Source organism: Canis lupus, chromosome 33 (assembly GCF_003254725.2).
Source record: "Canis lupus dingo isolate Sandy chromosome 33, ASM325472v2, whole genome shotgun sequence".
In the NCBI taxonomy this organism is placed as follows: Eukaryota; Metazoa; Chordata; class Mammalia; order Carnivora; family Canidae; genus Canis; species Canis lupus.
This window is the reverse complement of record NC_064275.1, coordinates 26,025,317-26,046,925: the sequence shown is the minus strand read 5'-3', so window position 1 is coordinate 26,046,925 and position 21,609 is coordinate 26,025,317. Positions and strand designations below refer to the sequence as shown.

Below are 21,609 nucleotides of genomic sequence, written 5' to 3'. Positions count from 1 at the left end.
TAACATTTCTATTAAAATTATACCAGACATGAGAGATGATTTCATTTCCGTTTCATGATCTTTGTCTTAGTTGTGTTCTATCATTAGGAATGAATTCTGGAAACTTAGTAAGTTTTCCTTATTCTCATCTTGAATTCTAAATCTCAGATACAAATACAACCCAGGTATTAATTGATGGAAGGCAGATTGCTAACAAATTCAGAGAAATTAGGTTTCAAATTATTTTGCAGTTTGCATTAATTAAAGGGAAAAATTGCTGAGAATAAGGCAGTTTGCTTTTTGATCATGTTTCCGGGTCTCCAAAGAATTAGTTGAAACCAAAGCTGTAATAAATTGAATAACATGTTACATTTAGAGGGAGAAAAGACTGTTGTGCAACACCAAGATCACTAATCTTTTTTTCAGCAGTTTCTAAGTCATTTCATTAGAAATTGCTGCTTGCTTCACGTTTAGACCCAAATACACTTATCCTTTAAAGGCTGTCAAGATTGCTTCAGATTTTTTATAGCTCTTTGCAAATATTTCTGGCTTGGAGTGACAGAGTGCATCCCTGGGCTCTTTAATTAATACATGTAGATTGCATTCTTCTTTAAGGGAAGTTATAACACTTAAATTTGTTAATTTAATGGCGCAGTTCATTGTTGATTAAACTATCAGAAACCAAATTACTTTTATCTCACAACCAGCTGATTGTTTTATTTCATTGATAGGCTTGAGATTCTGTAAATATGCTAATTTCTTGTTATGGTGAGCATCCTCTTGCTCTGCTCTACACACACTTTTATAACACTTTTTATTCATTTAGCCAATGTTAGAGCATTTAATACATCCCAGTCACTGGGCCAGGTGCTTTCTCAGCAAATTTTAGTTTTTAGGGTCTCCTATTTAACTTCTGGGATGTCTCTGATTTTTAAGTCAGATGATTAAATACTGTTTTAAAAGGCATACGCTAGAGGAAAAAAATATTTCTTTGAACACTACTCATGCGTTACTAATGACCATGTATTATTTGTGGAAGGGTGGCAAGATATATATCTTACCCAAGTACGAGAACTCTTTGGGGAATGTTGAAAGCCAGATTTATTGCCTCTCATTAAAATAAGCCTGAATAAATAAATCCCTGCCCCAAAAGGACTGGTGCTTCTCTTTTTCTCTGCCCTTCAAAGTTCTAGAAACAAAGTCCTCAAAGTTTGAATATTTTTCAACTATAGAACTGAAAGAATTACTACAAGGTCAGACCAGCCATTATTCATTCAGTGTAAGTCACAGAATATTTTATAGAGGTAATATGGTTGTCCTTGAAAACAATAGCCTCAGAAGGCAAGGTGTTAAACCTTGTTACGAACTAGTAACAGTCTTGACTATAAGAATTAATTTTTATATGTGAAAGGATTTAGGAGGCAGAATTTTGCTGGTATTGGTTCAGTGGCACAAAGATGGACATTTTTGCATTCTTTCAGCTGAGGTTTGCAATTTCCTGGGCCTTTTTTATTTTTTTATTTTTGAAGTAATCTCTATGCCCGATGTGGGGCTCTAACTCTCAACCCCAAGATCAAGAGTTAAATGCTCTACCACCTGAGCCAGCCAGGGGCCCCCTGGTCCTCTCTTTGATCTCTCAAGGTGGCTAACCATTATGTCTGTTTTCCAGGCAAAATATAAGAGAGAAGGTTGAGAGCAAAAAGACTGACTTGGCAGCTTCCAGATATATCTCTGGCCACTTGTATCTGCACAGAAGTGTAGGAATTGTAATTTTTCAGCCACACTCGTTGTCCAGAGTTGTGTTAGTAAGGAAGAAGAGAGAGAGTGGTATTGGATAAGGTAGGCAACTAGCAGTGTCTACTACAGGTATTACCCCACCACTCCCTGCCCATGGGGACAAACCACAACATTCCCTCTCTCCAACGCACACATGGATTTATTATCCATGAATGGGTCTACAGCTTTCCCAAACTAATTCTCTTTCCAGATTACACTCTCTCTCCTGAGTCTGTAATGCTAGTATAGGTCCCACAGTTTGAATTCTCTGGAAGCAGGATTATGCAGTAGAAAGAGCACTGGACTTGGAATCAGGGAACCTAACCTGTAGTTCCAGGTCATCACTGATGTGTTAAACTTTGACATCTGAGCTTCCTATTCTTCCTTTGGATAATGGAAATGATATGCCTTCTTTGCCTATGTTTTATAGGTTTCTTAGAGATCAGATGAGCAGTTTTCATGTATGTAAATGGCAAATGGTAAAGGAAATATATTATGATGATGATGATGTTCAAAACCAAACTCTTCATCTTCCCTCCAGAATGAGCTGCTGCTCCTAACTTTTTTTTATGTCAAGTCACAAAGTCTAGAAACCCTCAGTCTCCCTTATGGCTGCCATCTTCCTCCCACCCCACATGTCTTTGTTTGTAATAGTCTTTGATATTAATCTCTTAGTATTTCTATATCTCCACCATCTCTGCCTTCCTTACTGCCACCCCTTGCTGTTCAGGGCCTTACTGTAATACTTCTTACTTGGCTAGTACAGTAGCTCTGAGTCAGTTCCAGTCTCTACATCTTCACACATTTCTACATAGCCCTCATTTTTATTGCTGATGGGTATAATGTACCATGGGAAAAATTTACATAATATTTAGTAATATTCAGTAAATATTTTTCTAGTTTTAGATATTAAGCTGTTTATATTTTTAGTTTTTATATTATGGTAGTAGATATTTTATGTGTATACGTATATATTATAAATATGCATGTAGCTGATGATGATTTTGTTAAAAGCAAATTCCTATAACAGGAGTTACTAGATTAATGGGTGGTTATCTGAGATTTCTGCTTCACTTTTCCAGTTGTTTGCCAGAGGATAGTACTAATTTACATGCCACAAACAACAGAGTGTTATCTTGAATGTATTACAGTTTCTTGTAGTCTAGCAAAACTTACAAAATATATAATAAAAATGCAGCTTGTCTATTTTCCATGTACATGGAATCCAGACACTCCAAGTCCAGGAAGATTTGGTGTATCATGATCCAGGTAACCTTGTACTTATATTTATCAGCGAGTATGGGTCTAGACCCCTAATGTGAATTTATCAAGCATGTCAAAAGTTGAAAACAAGAATCTCAAGGAAAGATAGAAAATTTTGCTCCTGGTCACATCCTGTTTCCCTTACAGGCTCTTCAGCACTTACCTATGAACTTGGGGCTTCATTTACTTGGGGGCCCAAGGGTGCCTTCTCTCTTCCTCCCTCCACATAGCCCCACCCAGCCACCCAGGGCATCTATTGCCTTTCCCCTCTTGAATGTCCACATGTCTCCTCACCTGGGAGCCCTGAATGTGTAGACAGTGACAGACTGTCCTCAAATGTCTTGCTTACTTTCATCAAAGTTTTAGGGGAAGGATTCTGAGTGTTTGCCCTTGTCTAAGAAAAGAGGCCAAGTTGACTTAAAGTTTTTCATTTTCTTTAAAAACAAGCCTTAAGAATAGTTAATGAATTAGAGGCTTTAGCTGATTATTCTAGAGAATCATAAATTTAGAGAATCATATGCTAATGATATATGCATATGTATCAGGAATCAGTATGAAGCATGTTTTGACTTTCCCAAAAAAAACTTCCATTTTAAGATGTCTTTAAGGAGAAACTTACTTGTTCTTTTATTTAGCAAATACTTATCATTACCATCCAACCCAGGATTTACAGTCTATGATTCTGTGAAATTTATTGAAGTACTCAGTCACAAAATTTATTTTTACATATCCCTTATACTGTTTATAGATACAATTGATGTCAATGATTAACATTGATACCTGTCATAGTATATCTTTTATCTTTTTAAATCTTGAAATGAAAACAATCATTCCCCACCCCTTTGACTGATATAGGAATTCAGTAGTCTTTTGGGGTAAACACATGATATTTGACAAGTAGAATTATTCCTGACTCCAGCAGCTCTAGTTCTAGAGTAGTCCCATCAGCATTTCATATATAAGCCTCTATTTAGGAAATGCAATTTTCAAAAAATGGTGTCTTTAAAAATTTAAATATAGTGGAAAGCCTTTTTTAAAAGATACCTAGGAATAAACCTAACCAAAGATGTAAAGGATCTATACCCTCAAAACTATAGAACACTTCTGAAAGAAATTGAGGAAGACACAAAGAGATAGAAAAATATTCCATGCTCATGGATTGGCAGAAGTAATATTGTGAAAATGTCAGTGTTACCCAGGGCAATATACACGTTTAATGCAATCCCTATCAAAATACCATGGACTTTCTTCAGAGAGTTAGAACAAATTATTTTAAGATTTGTGTGGAATCAGAAAAGACCCCGAATAGCCAGGGGAATTTTAAAAAAGAAAACCATATCTGGGGGCATCACAATGCCAGATTTCAGGTTGTACTTACAAAGCTGTGGTCATCAAGACAGTGTGGTACTGGCACAAAAACAAACACATAGATCAATGGAACAGAATAGAGAACCCAGGAGTGGACCCTGAACTTTATGGTCAACTAATATTCGATAAAGGAGGAAAGACTATCCATTGGAAGAAAGACAGTCTCTTCAATAATGGTGCTGGGAAAATTGGACATCCACATGCAGAAGAATGAAACTAGACCACTCTCTTGCACCAGACACAAAGATAAACTCAAAATGGATGAAAGTTCTAAATGTGAGACAAGATTCCATCAAAATCCTAGAGAAGAACTCAGGCAACACCCTTTTTGAACTCGGCCATAGTAACTCTTGCAAGATACATCCATGAAGGCAAAAGAAACAAAAGCAAAAATGAACTATTGGGACTTCATCAAGATAAGAAGCTTTTGCACAGCAAAGGATACAGTCAACAAAACTCAAAGACAACCTACAGAATGGGAGAAGATATTTGCAAATGACATATCAGATAAAGGGACTAGTTTCCAAGATCTATAAAGAACTTATCAAACTCAACACCAAAGAAACAAACAATCCAATCATGAAATGGGCAAAAGATATGAAGAGAAATCTCACAGAGGAAGACATAGACATGGCCAACATGCACATGAGAAAATGCTCTGCATCACTTGCCATCAGGGAAATACAAATCAAAACCACAATGAGATCCCACCTCACACCAGTGAGAATGGGGCAAATTAACAAGGCAGGAAACAACAAATGTTGGAGAGGATGTGGAGAAAAGGGAACCCTCTTGCACTGTTGGTGGGAATGTGAACTGGTGCAGCCAGCTCTGGAAAACTGTGTGGAGGTTCCTCAAAGAGTTAAAAATAGACCTGCCCTACGACCCAGCAATTGCACTGTTGGGATTTACCCCAAAGATACAGATGCAATGAAACGCCAGGACACCTGCACCCCGATGTTTATAGCAGCAATGTGCACGATAGCCAAACTGTGGAAGGAGCCTCGGTGTCCATCGAAAGATGAGTGGATAAAGAAGATGTGGTTTATGTATACAATGGAATATTACTTAGCTATTAGAAATGACAAATACCCACCATTTGCTTCAACGTGGATGGAACTGGAGGGTATTATGCTGAGTGAAGTAAGCCAGTCGGAGAAGGACAAACATTATATGTTCTCATTCATGTGGGGAATATAAATAATAGTGAAAGGGAATATAAGGGAAGGGAGAAGAAATGTGTGGGAAATATCAGAAAGGGAGACAGAACGTAAAGACTGCTAACTGGGAAACGAACTAGGGGTGGTAGGAGGGGAGGAGGGCGGGGGTGGGAGTGATTGGGGGACGGGCACTGGGGGTTATTCTGTATGTTGGTAAATTGAACACCAATAAAAAATAAATTAAAAAAAACATTTTTTGACATTGAAAATTATAAATATTTTCCAACACTTAAAATTTAATAAGAAAAATCACTTAAGGGGATACCTGGGTGGCTCAGTGGTTTAGCGCCTGCCTTTGGCCCAGGGTATGATCCTGGAGTCCCAGGATCGGGTTCCGCATCAGGCTCCCAGCATGGAGCCTGATTCTCCCTCTGCCTGTGTCTCTGCCCACCCCCCCCATGTCTATCATGAATAAATAAATAAAATCTTAAAAAAAATATATCACTTAAGAATTATGGTTTTTGGGGTTAAATATGTAAATAGTAATAAACGAAGTATAAAATGTAGTATAATTGCATAGAAAGATTTACCGTAATAGAAATGATACTAGCTATTTTTCCTTCATATTACATGAAATAACTTTATAGTTATCACTCTATTTCTCTCCCCAGGTGAACGTGTCAAACCTTTTACACCAGAGAAAGCAAAAGAAATTATAATGTCTTTACAACAACCTGCAGTCTTCTGTAACATGGCTTTTGATTGGCCAGCACACCACTGGACTGCTAAACACCTTTCTGAGGTCCTTCACGACAAGCAGATCCGGTTCAGGATGGGAATGAAAAGAACAGATACAGGTAGGACTACAAGTCATCATAATAATAACATCTCTTCAGTAGCATTCCCACATTCTTAGCAGTGGTTTATGTCTAGAGAATCCTTTATTTCTAATCCTGTTTTTGACCATTTGCAGATGGGAAAGTTTTATTGGAGGTTTTAGGAGAACAGTTTGTGTTAAGACTTTTTTTTTTTTTTTTAATATACTATGCCTGTAGTTGATAACCTTATGCAATTGATAGCCTTACAACTTTGTTCATGTATCATGGTTCACTGAATGTGGTAGAAAACTTAATATTTGTTAACGTGCTATTATTTATGTTCCCCTATGACTGAAAAAGATTATTACCAAGCTTATAGTCCCTTTTGCTTTTTACTCATGTAGAATGTGTCCTTTTATTTGTGGCTTCAGGCACTATATATATACTGCTTGCTCCTGGTTGTAATTTTATCTCTGCTCCATCAGCCGCCTGACCTCTGTGGTTCTGCATCAATATGAAAAGTATGTAAAGCTGTCTTTCTTTTCATCCTTTTAAGCAATTAGAATTTGCCAGCCTCTTCTTTTTCTCTGGAGACTTGTAACATTTTGATATTTTGCCTTATAGTCAGATAAAGCAGTTGCTGTTAATTCTAAAAATAGTAAAAGGAAAGAGTGCTGTTTAAAGGAATCCATAACCATTGAATGGCTTTAGAAGTGTTTAACTTCTATTTAAATATGGGCAAGGTTGGTAGTCTACAATTTCACAGTGTTTGAAGCATTGCTGTGAAGTAGCTCTATGAATATAGGAAGTAAGAGCACAGGCTGAGTTTTTATGGGCCTTTTGCCAGTCTAGCATTTAATTTTAACCCAGAAGGAACTAGAAAATTACCCAGCTTCCCTCTAGCTTCTCCAAGCTTCTTTTTCTCCTGTTGACCTTCTCATGTATCTCTCAAGAGTTATTTGGTTTTTGGTATCTATTTTTTTTTTTTTTTTTTTTTTTTTTTGGTTTTTGGTATCTAGAACCCCCTTGTACTCATGGCAGAAACAGTAGGATTAATAAGCAAAACTCTTTAAAATCTCATTCTAATCACAGATCAAAATCTTACTGTGTTTTAAAATTAAATGCTAGACTGGCAAAAGGCCCATAAAAACTCAGCCTATGCTCTTACTTCCTTGATTTTAGTCAAATAAATCTCCCATCCACTGAGATGTCTATTAGACAATAATTTTGAGATAAATAGGAGCTATAATTTTTTTCATACCCTGGTTAGACTCCAAATACAGCATGACTACTAATTGCTAATAGTTATTGAGAGCTATTGTGTCAGGCACTCTTCTGAGTGCTTTATACGTATTAATTCTTTTAATCTTCTTCAAAATCTCTTAGAATGGTTCTATTATAAGCCTATTTTCTAGATGAGGTACAGTGATTTGACATTTTCAAGCTAATACTTAAACATAAGAGAAAAAGAAAGTAGAAGTTCTCTGCAGTTGTGAGCAACTGCTCTGTTTTTACTAAAGATAATTTTTTTTTAAATAGGTACAATTCACATAACATAAAATTTATCATTTTAAAGTGTACAGTTCGGTGCTTTTAACATATGCATGATGTTGTGCAACCATCATCACTATCTAATTCCAGAACATTTCATCACCCCATAAGGAAGCCCAGTACCCTTTAAGCGGTCACTCTCCATTCCACTTTACTCCCTGACAACCTTTCTGTTCTTATAGATTTGCCTATTTCATATAAACAGAATCATTCAATACATGGCTTTTGTGTATAGCTTCTTTCATATAGCATATTTTCTAGCTTCTTTCACGTAGCATATTTTCAAGATTCATCTAAGTTGTAGCATAAATCTGTACTTCATTTCTTTTTATTGTTGAATAATACTCCATTATATATACATATCACGTTTTGTTTATCCATTCATCAGTCGATGGACATGTGGGTTGTTTCCACTTTTTGGCTATTATGAATAATGCTGCTATGAACATTTATGAGCAAGTTTTTTTATATGGATATATGTTTTCATTTCTCTTGGGTTTATACCTAGAAGGGGGATTGCTGAGTCCTACAGTAACTCTGTATTTAACCTTTTTTTTTTTTTTTAAGGTTTTATTTATTTATTCACGAGACACAGAGAGAGAGGCAGAGACATGGGCAGAGGGAGAAGCAGGCTCCATGCAGGGAGCCTGATGTAGGACCTGATCCCGGGACTCCAAGATGACGCCCTGGACAGAAGGCCGGTGCTAAACTGCTGAGCCACCCTGGGATCCCTGTTTTTAACCTTTTAAGGAACTGCCAAAATGTTTTCCAAAGCAGCTGAACCATTTTACATTCCTACCCCAATGTATGAGGGTTTTAATTTCTCTACATCTTTGCCAATACTTACCAATTTTTTATTCCAGCTATCCTAGTGGGTGTGAAGTGTTACCTCATAATGGTTTTGATATGCATTTCCCTAATGACTAATGATATTGAGCATCTTTTCATGTGTTTACTGACTATGTGTATGTCTTCGGAAAAATGTCTATTTGAGTCCTTTGCCCATTTTCTAATTGAGGTGGTTTTTGGTTTGAACGGGTTTTTTGGTCTTTTTGTTGTTGAGTTTAAAAAAGATCTTTACAGGGAATCCTTGGGTGGCTTAGTGGTTTAGTGCCTGCCTTTGGCCCAGGGTGTGATCCTGGAGTCCTGGGATCAAGTCCCACATCAGGCTTCCTGCATGGAGCCTGCTTCTCCCTCTGCCTATGTCTCTGCCTGTCTCTCTCCTCAGTGTCTTTCATGAATAAATAAATAAAATCTTTAAAAAAAAAAATCTTTACAGATCTTCCTCAACTTATGATGGGATTAAGTCTTGATAAACTCATCATAAATTGAAAATATTTCAAATCAAATTTGAAATTTAATACACCTAACTGGGCACTTGGGTGACTCAGTTGGTTAAGCGTCTGCCTTCAGCTCAGGTCATAATCCTGGGGTACTAGAAATCAACCCCTGAATCAGGCTCTCTGCTCAGTGAGAAGTCTCTGTCTCCCTTCACCCCTCTGCCTGCTCGTGCTCTCTCTCTAATAAATAAACAAAATCTAAAAAAATAATAATAATAATACACCTAACTTACCAAATGTAATAGCTTAGCCTAGCCTACCTTAAATGTGCTCAGAATACTTACTAGCTTACAGTTGAGCAAAATCATCTAACGCAAAGCCATTTTGATCAAGTATTGAATAGCTCATGTAATTGAATATGGTAGTGAAAGTGAAAAGCAGAATGATTATATGGGTACAGAATGGCTGCAAGTGTATCTGTTGTTTACCCTTGTAATGGTCTGGCTGAGATCTATTGCTTGTTGCCACTGTCCAGCATCACAAGAGAGTATCATAGTGCATATCACTAGCCAGAGAAAAGATCCAAATTCAAAATTTCAAGTACAGTTTCTACTGAATATGTATCACTTTCACACCATCATAAGGTCAAAAAATCATTAAGTCAAACCACTGTGTGTAGGGGACTTTATATATTCTGGATATCAGACCTTTATCAGACTTAGGACTTTTTTTATTTTTATTTTTATTTATTCATGAGAGACACAGAGAGAGAGGCAGAGACATAGGGAGAGGGAGAGGCAGGCTCCCTGCAGGGAGTCTGCTGCAGGCAGGACTTGATCCCAGACCTTGGGATCACAACCTGATCCTAAGGCAGATGCTTAACCATTGAGCCACCCAGGTGCCCTTCTCTTGATGTTAAATGTGGTTTTTAAAGAGCTAATACTTGGGCAGGCCGGGTGTCTCAGCAGTTTAGTGCCACCTTCAGCCCAGGGCCTGATCCTAGAGACCCAAGATCGAGTCTCAAGTCAGACTCCCTGCATGAAGCCTGCTTCTCTCTCCACCTCTCTCTCTCTCTGTGTCTCTCATGAATAAATAAATAAAATCTTTAAAAATAAATAAATAAAAAATAAAGGGCTAATACTCTGTTGTATGTTAGTATCGTAATTAAATTTTTTCTATTTAGATTACTTGGAAGCTTCAAATTTATAAATAAGATTGTAAGTGAGCATCTTTGAAAATAAATCTTGTTCAAGTTTCTGATGATTTTCCTAGGATAGATTCCTAGAAAGAGAATGACTGGGTCAAAGGGTATAAATGTTATGAGTAAGCAGCATGATGCATGAACCTTCTTATACCAGAAACCTCTGAGTCATCTGATTGTCCCTGTAAGTGGTGTCTGGTGACCCTGTGACTTATACCCTAAATATGTACCATCTACCTCCTTCTCTCGTTCCAGGTGGGGTCACCCTGCTCTCTCTCAGCAACACGGTTGCAGTAGTCTGTCATAGTCCCTCTGCACCCCCTGTCTTTTTTTTTTTTTTTTTAATTTACTCATGAGAGAGAGGCAGAGACACAGGTAGAGGGAGGAGCAGGCTCCATGCAGGGAGCCTGATGTAGGACTCGATCCCGGGTCTCCAGGATCACGCCCTAGACTGAAGGCGGCACTAAACCGCTGAGCCACCGGGGCTGCCCTCCCCTGTCTTTCCTATCCAGGCCATGCTCCATACTGAAACCAGAAACAGTTTTTTTAAAAAAACAGATCTCATCCTATTTTTCTGCTTACAACCCTTAAATGGCCTCCGTAATCCTTAGGCTAAAGGTCAAAATATGTGTGTGGTATAGAGATCTCTGTTTGCCTCATCAGCTTAATCCCTCTCCCTGAGCTCGGGCCAAACAAGCTTTTTTTATTTTTTTTATTTTTTTTTTTTTTTCAGCTTTTGTATTTCCAGAGGTTGGGTTCTCCTTTCTTCAGGGCTTTTACATCTAGAGTCCAGCCATTCTTTTCTCCTTTCCCATTTTCCCTTACTGCAGCTTTCCTTGGTTAACTCCTCTTCTTCCTTCAGATTTTTGCTCAAATATTTTGTCATGGAGGTCTTTACTGATCACATACCTCTGCCTCCCGAATCAGGTGCAGCTACTCAGTTAACTCTGAGTACCTTGTATTTCCCAGTAGCCCCTAGCTCAGAATCACGTGGTTAGTCTGTAAGTAAATAACTGTTTACTATCTCTCCTCCATTCAAGAAGGCTACCTTGTGAGGGCCAGGGTCAGGCCTCGCCATGGGCTGAGCACCTAATGGCACTCAGATATTTGTGGAGTAAAAGAATGAAGGCTTTTGGTACCTGTGGCAGAGTGCTTTGCAGAAAAGTAGTTTCCATTTACTCTCTTTTCAGAACATGCAAGGGTGTCTGTTTTGCCACTCCGTTGCCCAAACCAAGATTTGTCTTTAATTTCTTTTTTTTTTTAAGATTTTATTTATTGGGCAGCCCGGATGGCTCCGTGGTTTAGCACCGCCTTTAGCCCAGGGCATGATCCTGGAGACCCAGGATCGAATCCCATGTCGGGCTCCCTACATGGAGCCTGCTTCTCCCTCTGCCTGTGTCTTTGCCTTTCTCCCTCCATGTCTCTCATGAATAAATAAATAAAATATTTTTAAAAAGAAAAAGATACGATTTTATTTATTTACTTGAGAGAGTGCATGAAAACATGAGCTGGGAGTGTGGATGGGAAGGGCAGAGGCAGAGGGAGAAGCAGGCTCCCCGCTAAGCAGGCAGCTTGATGTGGGGCTTGATCCCAAGACCCTGGGATCATGACCTGAGCCTAAGGCAGACGCTTAAGCCTCCCAGGAGCCCTGAGATTTATCTTTTTTTAGAAAAAATCTGCTGATATTTTATATAGTCCAATGAACTATTATTTCACTAACATTTTATTCTTTACTTAGAAGTTCCCTTCTGTATCTTGAAAATAAATATCTTAATATTTTCTTCTAATAGCTTGATTTCCTTTTTACATTTTACTCTTTATCCTTTCCATATTTATTTTGATATATGATGTTCACTGACTTTTTTTAGTTAAGCTGGAAATAACCGTACCTTTTATTTTAGTATTGTTTACTGAATAATCCTTTTTTCCCCTACCGACTTTGAAATCCTCTTAATTATATTACTGTATTCTTACAACTTCCAGCACCAACAGATGTTTGGACCATCTATTGAGCTATCAGTTTTGAAGCCAGTAAAACATTGTTTTAAAAGATTTATTTATTTATTCATGATAGACAGAGAGAGAGAGAGAGAGAGGCAGAGACACAGGAGGAGGGAGAAGCAGGCTCCATGCCAGGAGCCTGACGCGGGACTCGATCCCAGGACTTCAGGATCGCACCCTGGGCCAAAGGCAAGCGCTAAACCACTGAGCCACCCAGGGATCCCGCCAGTAAAACATTTTTAAAATGCTATTTCAGCAACTGATATATAGTTTAATATTTGAAAGAACAACTTGTCTTCCCTGATCCTCTTCCTCATAGATGTTACTGAATTTTATTCCTTTAAATGAATTTTAGAGCTAAATAATTACTCATATTAAGCAAATCCTGTTGAGATTTTTTTTTTAAGATTTTAACTGTTTATTCATGAGAGATGCAGAGAGGGGAGGGGGGGCAGAGACACAGGCAGAGGGAGAAGCAAGCTACAAGCAGGGAGCCCGATGTGGGACTCAGTCCTGGGTCTCCAGGATCAGGCCCTGGCTGAAGGCAGCACTAAACCGCTGAGCCACTGGAGCTGCCCCCTGTTGAGATTTTAAGTGAAAATTCATTAAGTGCTGTAAATTAATTCAGAAAGAATCTACCTTGTGATAATACTGTTATCTTCCTATGCAAGAACATGTCATTATCACCTAGCAGGTTCATTTTATCTCTCAGTAAAAAGACTTGGGGTTTTCATATAGATCTACAAATTTCTTAAAATATTATAAATATAAACTTTTTAAGCTGTTAGGAAGGAAAATATTTTTATGTATTATAATTTTTCTAACTAGTTGTGATGGTAGATTTTAAAAAGCCGTTTATTTTTGTATGTGTATTTTTTATCCAGCCATTTATTGGTGTATGTAGGTTTTTAGTTTGTTCTTGTGTGTTTTCTAGGGTGACAGGCATTTGATCTTACAATCAGTGATAACCTTGTTAATTTCCTATTGAATGTATTTCTTATTTTTGTTTAAGGTCTTGGTTTGAGTTTTTCTAGAATGCTTGCGATAATAATAATATTGTGTGTTTCTCTTAGTTTGTTTTAGGAAGCAGATAATGACATCTCATAGCTCTTTGAAACCATTCTGGATCTGGGCAGCCCTGGTGGCTCAGTGGTTTAGTGCTGCCTTCAGCCCAGGGTGTGATCCTGGAGACCCGGATCAAGTCCCACATTGGGCTCCCTGCATGGAGCCTGCTTCTCCCTCTGCCTGTATCTCTGCCTCTTTCTCTCTCTCTCTTTGTGTCTCTCATAAATAAATAAAATCTTTAAAAAAAAGAAACCATTCTGAATCAAATTCATTTGGATCATAGGTGCCCAGTGGCAATACTATACCTCAGCTGGCCCAGTAATTTGGGAAAAGCAGTTGTAGAAATAAGCCTAAGTATGCAGTGATGGTCAAAAGTACCTACATTTCATGCAGTGTTTTCTTGCTTGAAAAATGAGGAAGTCTAACAAAATGGAGAAATATTTGTTTCCCTGCTCTGCAAAAAAATATTTTAGGACTCCCTTTTATGAGAGTTAGAAGCAAGTTCAGGGATCCCTGGGTGGCGCAGCGGTTTAGCGCCTGCCTTTGGCCCAGGGCACGATCCTGGAGACCTGGGATCGAATCCCACGTTGGGCTCCCGGTCCATGGAGCCTGCTTCTCCCTCTGCCTGTGTCTCTGCCCTCTCTCTCTCTCTCTCTCTCTCTCTCTCTGTGTGACTATCATAAATAAATAAAAATTAAAAAAAAAAAAGAAGCAAGTTCAACTTACACACTACTTCCAAATCCTGAGCTTAGTTGAGCTGCTTCTTAACCTAACATGTTGACAGTAAGTGGGATGAAAATTGCAGCTGCCTGAGCTACTTCAATGTTAAATGAAAGAACAATAATAATGAAGTTAGAAAGGAATAATTGCATTGCAGAAAATAAACTAAGAAAAACAACTGTACTACCCAGAAAGAAATTGTCGTGATAACAGAACTGAAAACAACACCTTTTGCGTGCTACTTCCAGGAAGGAAAAATTCAAAAGATTCTATTTTGAAATCACTGTAAATGTAAAAGTCTGTCATTTACATTCATTCCATTCATTGTAATTTTCTCCTGACAGTAACAGTTCTCATATGTAATTTTTGCCCTTTTAGGTTTTCATTTTTTAAAGTACAGAACTTGCTGTGACAGAGAACAAAGTCCCCTGATGAGGCTGCAATGCAGACATGCCTGTGAAAACTGGCCTCCTACTGTACCCCCCAGGGATAAGTGTCTCAAGTAATGGCTTTAGTATTCAGTTCGATCAGTTGGATTGAATTTTATGAACTAAAAACTCATAAGACAGTGTAATATCTTCAGGCTTCCATTGGAGCTTACTGAAATGACTATAAAATGACTCCTGTTTCCCAGAACCATGCAGCTTTCTTGCCACATGGGTTTTTGTTTGTGTGTATTCCTATATTGTTGGGTAAATGCTTAATGATAATGTTGATAATATTAAGAACGTATATGTATTGATGGGTTACCGAGTGGCAGCTGTTCTGTGTGTTTCTCAAAAATCGTCAAATAGTTCTTAATTAAATAAATAGTTCTTAAATATTGCAGATTTTTATCTTTTAGATAAACATGCTCCTGTAAAGTTTTCCTTCTCAAAGTCAGATGACAAATTGTGGAAGTAGATGAATTAGGATGGCTCTTTGACACACACTCTCCCCTCTATTACTTCTCCACCTTTCTGAGGTCATAGGAAAAAGAGAGGAGGGGGGAAAAGATGGTTAAGATAATCCTAGGCAGTTCAGGCAGAAGTGGAGGGAAGAGATAAAAGCTGTTGAAAAAAGAGTCTGAATAACCTTCTCCTCTTACTACTAATTCAGCTAACTTTTGAAGGGCCTCAAGTAAATGTAAGAATCAGAATTAGAGCCTGTTACTGAGCATCTGCTATGTTTTAGGCATTGTGCTGACTTACAAGCAGAAGATCTATATCACTTAAAACAATTTCACGCTGGTCATAATCAGATTTCTTGAATATTCATTCCCCATACGCATTTAAAATATTTTGCTTATTACCAAAAAACTTTCATTTTATCACTATTTAGAAGAATAGTTCTTGGATAAACAAAGGCATACCCATAATAACAAACCATTCTCGATAGACAGTAGACTTCTCTCTGAGCTTTCCTGATCAACCTACATCTCTGGGTCTTTGCCTCTTCCTATGTGTCCATGGCACATTTTTCATTTAATTATGTAATGCCTCAAATTTCCTATTATTCGGGCTAAAGCTTTATCTTTGTCTAAATATATTCTCAACTCAAGAATATTACCACCTCTCTCTTTTATGTTCCCACAAGCCTGAGCACAGTGCTAGTTACAAATTAGGTACTTAATAAATGATTCTGAAATAAATGAGTTAATGAATAAATGAACAGACTTTAAGTTACCATTGGCCACTTAATGATTCTGAGGAACTATGTTTGATATATGCACAGTATAAAGTTGGAAAATTTTCAAAAGACTTTTGTCACTACTTTCTTTTTAATCTGAAGAAGTAGCTCTCACATTTTTTGGTCTCAGGATCCCTTTGCACTTAAAAAGTATTGAATTCCCCAGTACAGAGAAGATCAGCATGGCCCCTGTACAAGGATGGCATGCAACTTCATGAAGCAGTCCATATTTTCTGTAATATTTGGAAATGCAATAAATGCTGTACCTTTAAAAAAAAATTACTGAGTTCACCCATAAGCCTTTGTCAGTATGGATTATGTCCAGTGATGCTTATTACCAAATTATAAATTAAAACTGAGACATTTCGGGATCCCTGGGTGGCGCAGCGGTTTGGTGCCTGCCTTTGGCCCAGGGTGTGATCCTGGAGACCCGGGATTGAATCCCACATCGGGCTCCTGGTTCATGGAACCTGCTTCTCCCTCTGCCTATGTCTCTGCCTCTCTCTCTCTCTGTGTGACTATCATAAATAAATAAAAATTAAAATAAAAAACTGAGACATTTTAAAAATACAAGAACATAAGCACGTATTCCACTAGTTGCAGAGCAGTGACATCAACTAATGTCATGTAGCTTCTGGATAAACTCCATTATACGCTCATGAAAGAATGAGAATGAGAAATATCCAAGTATTACTGTGAAAATAGTTTAGACCTCACAGACCTTTGAAAAGGTCTTGGAAGATTAATCTAAGGGATACCACTGGATTACTGAATCAGGCTTTACTAAGGGTAGTCAGTCTTTAATCATAAGGTTAAAACATTGTTTTTTATCTTTGTTAAATCATCAATGTTGTGGGTGTTGTAGATGGTTCTAATTATATAGCAAGTGCAGAATTAATTTTTGATTAATGTTAAATGATAGTTAACATTTTTTGGTTGAAATTATCTTCATTTTAAGAAAACAATATTTGGAAATTGTGTTTAGTATACATTTAAAAGTTGGATGGATTCTTTTATATTGCAGTTCCTCAGTTTGAAACAACATGTGCTTATGTAGAAGCTACACTTGAAGAGTTTCTGACCTGGAACTGTAACCAGTCTACTATTTCTGGACCATTTAGAGATTATGACCATTCCAAATTCTGGGCTTACGCTGACTATAAATATTTTATCAGCCTATTTGACGACAAGACAGATATTTTCCAGGTAAGTCAATACATTCCTTTTAATCATGGTAATAATTTATTCCTTTTAATCATGGTAATAATTTATTCTTAAGAATAGATCACAAATTAGAACCTCTCTGGTACCTTATTCCTTCACTGTCATCTCCTCTCAAAAGTAGACCCTGCAAGTCTTAAATATTTTATCCACTCAAGTTAAAAGATTTGCTCAGGAGAAGTATAAAGTTTGGCTCACATGGATGAGCAGCCTTGTCACTATTTTCCTACTCCCCAAACTTCTGACACACTTTCTCATTTGCCTGCAAACAGTGCCTGAACTAGTTTGGAGCATATGGGAAGCATAGATTGTGTATAGAACTTTCTTTCCTCCTGACCTACATAGAAGTTTTTATTCTGTTAGTGAGGCAGAGGGAAGTACAGCACTGATGATTACACGAAGACGCATTCGTGAAATCCTGGAGTCTTCCCAGGCTGCAGCTGTTGCCATCCGTCCCTGCTCTGGGGGGTTAGTACAGCTTTATGGCCTGAGGCAGAGAGTGCTGGGCTCCTGGTATTTGATTGCAGAAGTCCTGCAGAAGTATGGGAGTGCTTGCAGAAGTAAGAATGTGGAAATTCTTTGTCATGTGTTGACATAACTGACAGCAGAATTTGCTGACTACTATATCCTCTTTTAAGTGTTTTCTACTCAAACTGCCAGCTTATTTTGTGGGGTGATTTCACAAATTCCCTCTTCTGGTTTCTGTGTGGGTGTTAGGCATGAGGCAGGATGGGCATAGTTCCAGGAAGCTGTTTGGATGACTCTGCCTTACCCACAATCAGGTCAGGGCTCTAGAGTCCTTTATTCTACGTCTGATCCTTTGTCCATAGAAGTATTTCACCCTCGCTGCAGGCTGTCATGCTCCCACTACTCAGCCTCCTGTACTGCTCTCCTCTTGCCTGTCATCATCACCCCCTCTCTGGACTTGCCTTTTACATAGACTGATAGTCCTTAGACTTTTTTTTTTTTAAGTTTTATTTAAATTCAAGTTAGTTCATATACAGTATAATGTTCACTATGGGTATACAGTATAGTGATTCAGCATCCCATAGATCGCCCAGTGCTCCTAATCCCCACACCTATTTCCTTTTCCATTCAGCCTGTATTTTTCTTTTTCACTTTGAGTTAAGATATAGATGCTGAGGTTTACATAGTTATTATAATACAGTGATCAATACTTTGTAACTTTAACAATTGTTTTAAATAGTTACTTAAATTTTGCTTTTTATTAAAAAGGAAAAACATATCACTTGTCTCAGAATTGTTAGTTGAGAATAAATTTGTATTCTCATAACTATGAAAGAATGCATCACCTTTGAAAACATTCAGTATGGGCAGCCCAGGTGGCTCAGCAGTTTAGCACTGGGGACCCAGGATCGAGTCCCACGTCAGGCTCCCTGCATGGAGCTTGCTTCTCCCTCTGCCTGTGTCTCTGCCTCTATCTCTCTCTCTCTGTGTCTCTCATGAATAAATAAATAAATCTTTAAAAAAAAAAAAACTCAGTAGATGCTTTCTGAATCCAAAGTCTATACCAAATCCACTATTTACTTATTTTTAAATGATAGTTTTTGAGATAATTTTTTTCTTATAACACTATCTGTGATCACTTTAAGAATCTTTAACCCTGGAATTTTTAGATATCATAGTTCACTTTTAGAGTCTTTTGTCTTTCTTATACTCTCACCCATCCTGTAGATAGACTAGTACTTTTTTACTGTGTGTTTCAGATAAAACATTGTATAATAGCAATATTTATCAAGTACTTCTTATACTTAGTGCTTTTCTAAGTTTACATTTGTAATCATCACATTATAATAATTACTCCTGTTTTAAGAAAAAAGAGGCACAGAGACGTAAACATTTTCTGAAATTCCACAGCTAAGAAAAGGTAACCCTTGCAGTCTGTCCTGCAGGCTTTAACTGCTGCAGTGTATGCATACATTGGGTCCAAAATATATTTAGTTCTTTATGACCCCACAGCTAGGGGTAAGGACTTCCATGTCTGCTGAGTCTGGGCTCACTCTACCTTGCATGAATGTCTCAGCCCAGGCATAACAGCACTGGGCAGGCATGTGTCCTGTCCATTAAGTGTGGATATGAAAGGCCTTTTGGTAGTGTGCTGGAATTCTAATTGAGCCCTTATAAGACCTGATGTTTTTCAGTTGAATGAATTTTCAGTCAGCTCACATTATGGTGATTAATCCTCTGGTTTAGAACAGGGAAATCTGCTATGAACAACCAAATTCATTATATCATTTTTTATCTCAGATGTCTGAGCCTGAAGTCTTAAATCACAGGTACCTAAGTTGTTTCCCTTTTACCACTATAACTCATTCATTCACCAGGTCTTACTACTTATTATTGTTTTAAGCTTTCTTCCCTTTGTTATAAAATGTTGGGTAGTTAAACATTAAAACAGATAATTGTAAAAAATTTCTGTTAATTCATTTAAAAAATCATTATATGTGAACATAACATTTTTACAACAACAACTATATTGAGGGACGCCTGAGTGGCTCAGTGGTCGAGCCATCTGCCTTTGGCTCAGAGCCTGATCCCAGAGTTCTGGGATCGAGTCCCACAGGGGGCTCCTTGTGGGGAGCCTGCTTCTCCCTCTGCCTATGTCTCTGCCTCTCTCTCTGTCTCTCATGAATAAATAAATAAAATCTTAAAAAAAAAAAGAAAACTATATTCAAAAAAATTTTTAATGTTATAAGAGTAGTGTCATTGTTTTACATTTTTGTGAGTCTTGTTAATATCTGGTTTAATAGAAGATAGCCATACTGTATCTACATCTTTATTCAGTCTAATTTATTTGAAGTATATGAAGAACATATTGCCTTACACATATAGCAGCTGAAAAAAATAAGACTATTTTATTTATTTATTTAAAGATTTTTTTTTGAGAGAGAGAGAGAGAGAGAGGGAATGAGTGAGAGAATGAGCACGAGCAGGGGGAGAGGCAGGGGGAGGCAGAGAAGCAGACTCCCAGCTGAGCAGGGAGCCCAACTTGGAGCTCGATCATAGGACCACGGGATCATAACCTGAGCCAAAGACAGAGGCTTAAGTGACTGAGTCACCTAGACACCCCAAAATAGGACTATTTTAGAAACTTTTTTTAGATAATTGTGAATTTCTTTTTTATAGTCCACCAAACTTGACAAGGAGTAATTTCTTAAAGGTTCATTTGTTGCAGTACAGAATCTGAGTGCATAATCAATGAATTCTTTGTACTTATACAATAAATTCCATTGGTCCAGGCACCTGGGTGGCTCAGTTGATTGTCTACCTTCAGCTCAGGTTATGATTCCAAGGTCTTGGAACTAGTCCCGCATCAGGCTCCCTGCTCAGCAGGGAGTCTACTTCTCCCTCTGCCCCTCACCCTGCTCATTCATTCTCTGTGTCTCTCTGTCTCTGTCTCTCTCTCTTTATTGTGAAAATAAACAAAATCTTTTTAAAAATACCATCTTGCATGGAATGGATCTTTTGTAATGCTTTTCATTGGCCGTTTGGAAAATACTGGTTTACTGAATTATATAGATCTTCCAAAGGTTGACAAATTTCCATATACTTCATTTAAAAAGTGACATTTATTAATATCATCACCATTCTCATCAGAAAAGTCTTTTGGGATCCCTGGGTGGCGCAGCGGTTTGGCGCCTGCCTTTGGCCCGGGGCGCGATTCTGGAGACCCGGGATCGAGTCCCACATTGGGCTCCTGGTGCATGGAGCCTGCTTCTCCCTCTGCCTGTGTCTCTGCCTCTCTCTCTCTCTCTGTAACTATCATAAATAAAAAAAAAAAAAAAAAAATTAAAGAAAAGTCTTTTGAGTATTAAGAAGCTTTCAAGCTCATGTGTTTCATGATACCAGTTCTCAAAAGCATTTTCGTTCTGTTCAAATATTTTCTAATTCCCCTTGTGATGTATTGTTTGACTTATGGATTATTTAGAAGTATAATGTTTAGTTTCCAAATATTTGCAGATTTTCCAGCTATCTTTCTGTCATTGATTTCTTTTTTTTTTTATTTCTAATTTAAATTCATTGTGGTCAGAAAACATATATGATTTCAGTCCTTTGAAAGTCATTGTTTACTGCCCAGAATATAGTCATTCTTGATTAATGTTCTAGATGCACTTGAAAATAATGTGTATTCTGCTATTGTTATGTTTTATAAGTGTCATCAAGTCGATTCTTTAAATCTCCTGTATCCTTACTGATTTTCTGTAGGCTTGTTCTGCCCATTATATAGAGAAAGGTATGAAAATTTCCTGACTACAATTGTATATACGTTTCTTTTTCAGTTTAGGTTAGTCAGTTTTTGTGTCATGTACTTTGAAACTGTTATTAGGTTCATATACATTTAGGATTATTATGTCCTCTCAATAGATTGATCTTTTATAATGAAATGATCTTCTTTCTCCTAGATTTTTCCTTTTTCTGAAGTCTATTTGTTTAGTTTGCCTTTGGTTACTATTAGCATGAAAAGGGAATACTTACTATATGATTCCATTTATATAAAATTGTAGAACTCGCAAATA

General features: G+C 37.6%; 1 protein-coding gene and 1 pseudogene across 5 annotated transcripts in view; both read left to right on the top strand.

Annotated features, from left to right (window-relative positions):
* The window catches only part of HSPBAP1 (HSPB1 associated protein 1), a 64,421-nt gene that overhangs the window by 11,359 nt on the left and 31,453 nt on the right, over positions 1-21,609 (top strand). For 2 of the 5 annotated variants that reach the window (XM_035709863.2, XM_025475160.3), the window contains exons 2-3: positions 6,218-6,403; positions 16,875-17,056. In XM_035709863.2, coding sequence (XP_035565756.2) covers positions 6,218-6,403; positions 16,875-17,056 — 368 coding nt within the window. Of the gene's footprint in view, positions 1-6,217; positions 6,404-6,795; positions 6,886-14,560; positions 14,685-16,874; positions 17,057-21,609 lie in introns of those variants that run through there. The other 3 variants (XM_035709864.2, XM_035709865.2, XM_035709866.2) reach the window with 3 other exon arrangements.
* LOC112641739 (U6 spliceosomal RNA) lies at positions 15,986-16,084 on the top strand (annotated as a pseudogene).